Source organism: Sprattus sprattus, assembly GCF_963457725.1.
Source record: "Sprattus sprattus genome assembly, chromosome: 7".
NCBI classification, from domain to species: Eukaryota; Metazoa; Chordata; class Actinopteri; order Clupeiformes; family Clupeidae; genus Sprattus; species Sprattus sprattus.
Genome location: NC_137926.1, coordinates 31231162 through 31234391, shown reverse-complemented (window position 1 = coordinate 31234391; position 3230 = coordinate 31231162). Strand labels below are relative to the sequence as shown.

The 3230-nt window shown below is 56.7% G+C and overlaps 1 protein-coding gene across 1 annotated transcript; it reads left to right on the top strand.

Annotated features, from left to right (window-relative positions):
- Positions 1-186: 186 nt before the first annotated feature.
- LOC308367809 (uncharacterized protein) lies at positions 187-1773 on the top strand (the record flags this gene model as incomplete). The annotated part of the gene is made up of 4 exons (XM_080841798.1): positions 187-444; positions 565-984; positions 1087-1291; positions 1712-1773. The coding sequence occupies 4 exons, from the start codon at positions 187-189 to the stop codon at positions 1771-1773; spliced, it is 945 nt and encodes a 314-aa protein (XP_080697924.1).
- Positions 1774-3230: the final 1457 nt, after the last annotated feature.

Below are 3230 nucleotides of genomic sequence, written 5' to 3'. Positions count from 1 at the left end.
GGGGGCACAGAGAGAGAGGCCTCCGCCAGCCCGGGCATCCAACCCCAGGTTCCAGTGGGACGCACAGGGCCAGCCAATCTGCAACCGCTGTGGAGGCGCGGGACACATCAGCCGCCATTGCCCCCCGCGGCGCGCCTCTCAAACGGATTTTTAGATCACCCGGCCACTGTGGGGCATGTGTCCGGGATGAGCGCCACCACTTCCTCCACCCACGCCAGAAATGCCCTAGTTGGACAATGCCCTATTGTCGAAATCGAAGTGAACAACCAAACCATCCGGTGTTTGGTAGATACTGGCTCGCAAGTCACCCTGTTTACCGAAAGCCTTTGCAAAGAACTCTTTGGCCAACTACAGGTGCAAGACAGTGAGATTCCTTGGCTGATGTTGCGGGGTGCCAATGGGCTCGACATCCCGTACGTAGGGTACCTAGTGACCAATTTTCGGGTAAGGGGCATCCAGGTGCCTGAGAAGGGGATTGTTGTGGTTAAAGACCACTGTTTGGGGGCTCATAGGGCATTGCTAGGGATGAATGTACTAACTGAATGCTGGAGAGATCTGTTTCAGAGTGTCAGCCCGACTAGGACCCGCCGTGCAAGAACCCAGGAAGACCAAGAGTGGGAGCCGGTCATCGCAGACTGCCGCCGGATCCAGACCGCCTTGGCCCACCAGGAACGGACGGACACCGCCCGGGCCGCCTGCCAGTATGCCATCACCATCCCCGGTTGCAGCGAATCGCTCATTTGGGCCAGGCTACCGGCCCGGGCATATGGCCTAGAGGGCTGGGTTGTCATAGAGCCACACAGTGGGTGCACGAACATCCAGGTAGCTCGTTCCCTCGCCACTGTGCACCGGGGCCGTGTTCCTGTGCGGGTGAGGAACGTGCAACCACACCCAGTGACCATCCATCGACACCAAGGGCTGGCCCAGGTTACCACTGTGGGGCTCCACCAGGTGAGAGAGGGGAGAGACATCCAGTGCACTCAGGTGGGTCCATGTGTAGTTGAGGTGGGGGTGGTTGAAGTCGGGCTGGAGGGTGATGGAGGTACTGTGAAAATGCCTGCACAATTGTCGGGTGAATCCTTGCAGGGCGACGGTTTGGACGCAGACCAACAACAACAGCTGCAGCAGTTCCTGACTCAATGGCAACACGTCTTCGCAGCCCACGAGGAAGATTATGGGTGTACGAATGTGGTCAAACACCAGATCCCCACTGGCGACGCAGCCCCTGTCCGTGAGCGATACCGGCCAGTACCACCTACCCTCTACCAAGAGATCCGCACCCTGCTACAAGGTATGCTGGAGGGGGGTGTGATTCGAGAAAGCAGTAGTCCCTGGGCAGCTCCCATCGTATTAGTGCGTAAAAAGAGTGGGGCATGGCGCTTCTGTGTAGACTATAGGAGATTGAACAGTGTTACTAGGAAGGATGCCTTCCCCCTCCCCAGAATTGAGGACTCACTCACCAGTCTGACCCAGGCTGCTTGGTATCCCACCCTGGATCTTGCCAGTGGCTACTGGCAGGTCCAGGTGGAGGACAGCGACCGGGAGAAGACTGCTTTTACAACCCCCTTTGGGCTGTTTGAGTGGGACCGGATGCCTTTCGGTTTGTGTAATGCCCCGGCTACATTCCAGAGGCTCATGCAGCGTTGCCTAGGGGGACAGCTGACTGAGTCTACCCTTGTGTACCTTGATGACGTGATTACTTTTTCTGCAGACTTTACCACCCATCTGCAACATCTAGAAGAGATATTTCATCCATGGAGCGGTATGGTCTAATGCTGCGCCCAGAGAAGTGCCAGCTCTTCCGGAAGGAGGTTAAATTCCTTGGCCACTGTGTTAGCAGCAGAGGGGTGTCCCCTGACCCCGAGAAAGTCTCCGCTGTGCAGGGATGGCAGCCTCCAACTACAGTACGGCAAGTACGCTCCTTTTTGGGGTTTGCGGGATATTATAGACGCTTCATTAAGGGCTTTTCAAACATTGCCAAACCCCTCAACGAGTTATTAGCAGGCACCGGGCGTCCCCGGGGTCGGCGGTCACCTCCAATAGTGTGGAGCCCCGAGTGTGCAGCCGCATTCCAACGTTTAAAACAAGAGCTACTGCAGGCACCCATCCTGGCCTACGCTGACTTCACCAAGCCCTTCATTGTCTATACCGACGCCAGTAACTGTGGGTTGGGGGCAGTACTGGCACAACAACAAGAGGGCACAGAACGGGTAATTGCGTATGCCAGCCGGAGCCTCCACCCAGCTGAACGCAATGATGCTAATTACAGCTCGTTCAAGCTCGAGTTCCTGGCTATGAAGTGGGCACTCGCAGAGAAATTTAAAGACTACCTTTGGGGTGCAAAGGTAACAGTAGTAACTGATAACAACCCCCTGGTTCATCTGCGCACTGCTAAGCTGGGGGCAGTAGAACAGAGGTGGGCCGCCCAGTTAGCAAACTTTGATTATCAAATCCGATACCGGCCAGGCAGGGAAAATACTAATGCCGATGTACTCTCCAGGCTTCCATCTACAGGCGACAACCCTGACAGTGATACTACATCACCACCCCCAGGCGAAGAAGAGCTTCTGATTGGGATTGTCGAGGCACCCGGAGCAACGGAGGACCCCGTTCCCACCACCTGGGGTTGGAACCCGACCCACTGGCAGGCACGCCAAGGAGAGGACCAGGATCTGTTAGCAGTCCGCCAATACCTGGAGGGGGGAGCACTGCCGGCAGCACCTGAGAGGAGGGCCCAAACCCAGGCGGTGAAGCAATTACTAGGGCAGTGGGAGCGGCTCCGCTCGACAGACGGGGTGATATGTCGTATTGTGCAAGACCACCGGACCAACGCGGAAGTCACCCAGATCGTGGTACCACAAACCCAGGTCCAGGCCCTTTTAGAAGCGTACCATGGCCAGATGGGCCATCAAGGCCAGGAAAGAACTTTGTCCTTGCTACGGCGCCATTTTTATTGGCCACAGATGGAAGCCTCTGTGGCCACGTTCATCCGGAACTGTCCCCGCTGCACCCTTCGCAAAACCCGACCAGACGACAAGGCCCCTCTGGTCCCACTGGTACCAAAGGCCCCCTTTCACATCTTGGCCATGGACTTCCTGACCCTGGGGAGACCAATGGACCGATACCAAAACATCCTGGTCATAACGGACTTATTCACCAAATATGCCTGGGCAGTCCCCACAGTCGACCAGACGGCATTGACCACGGGCACTTTGGAATCATGTGCTCCA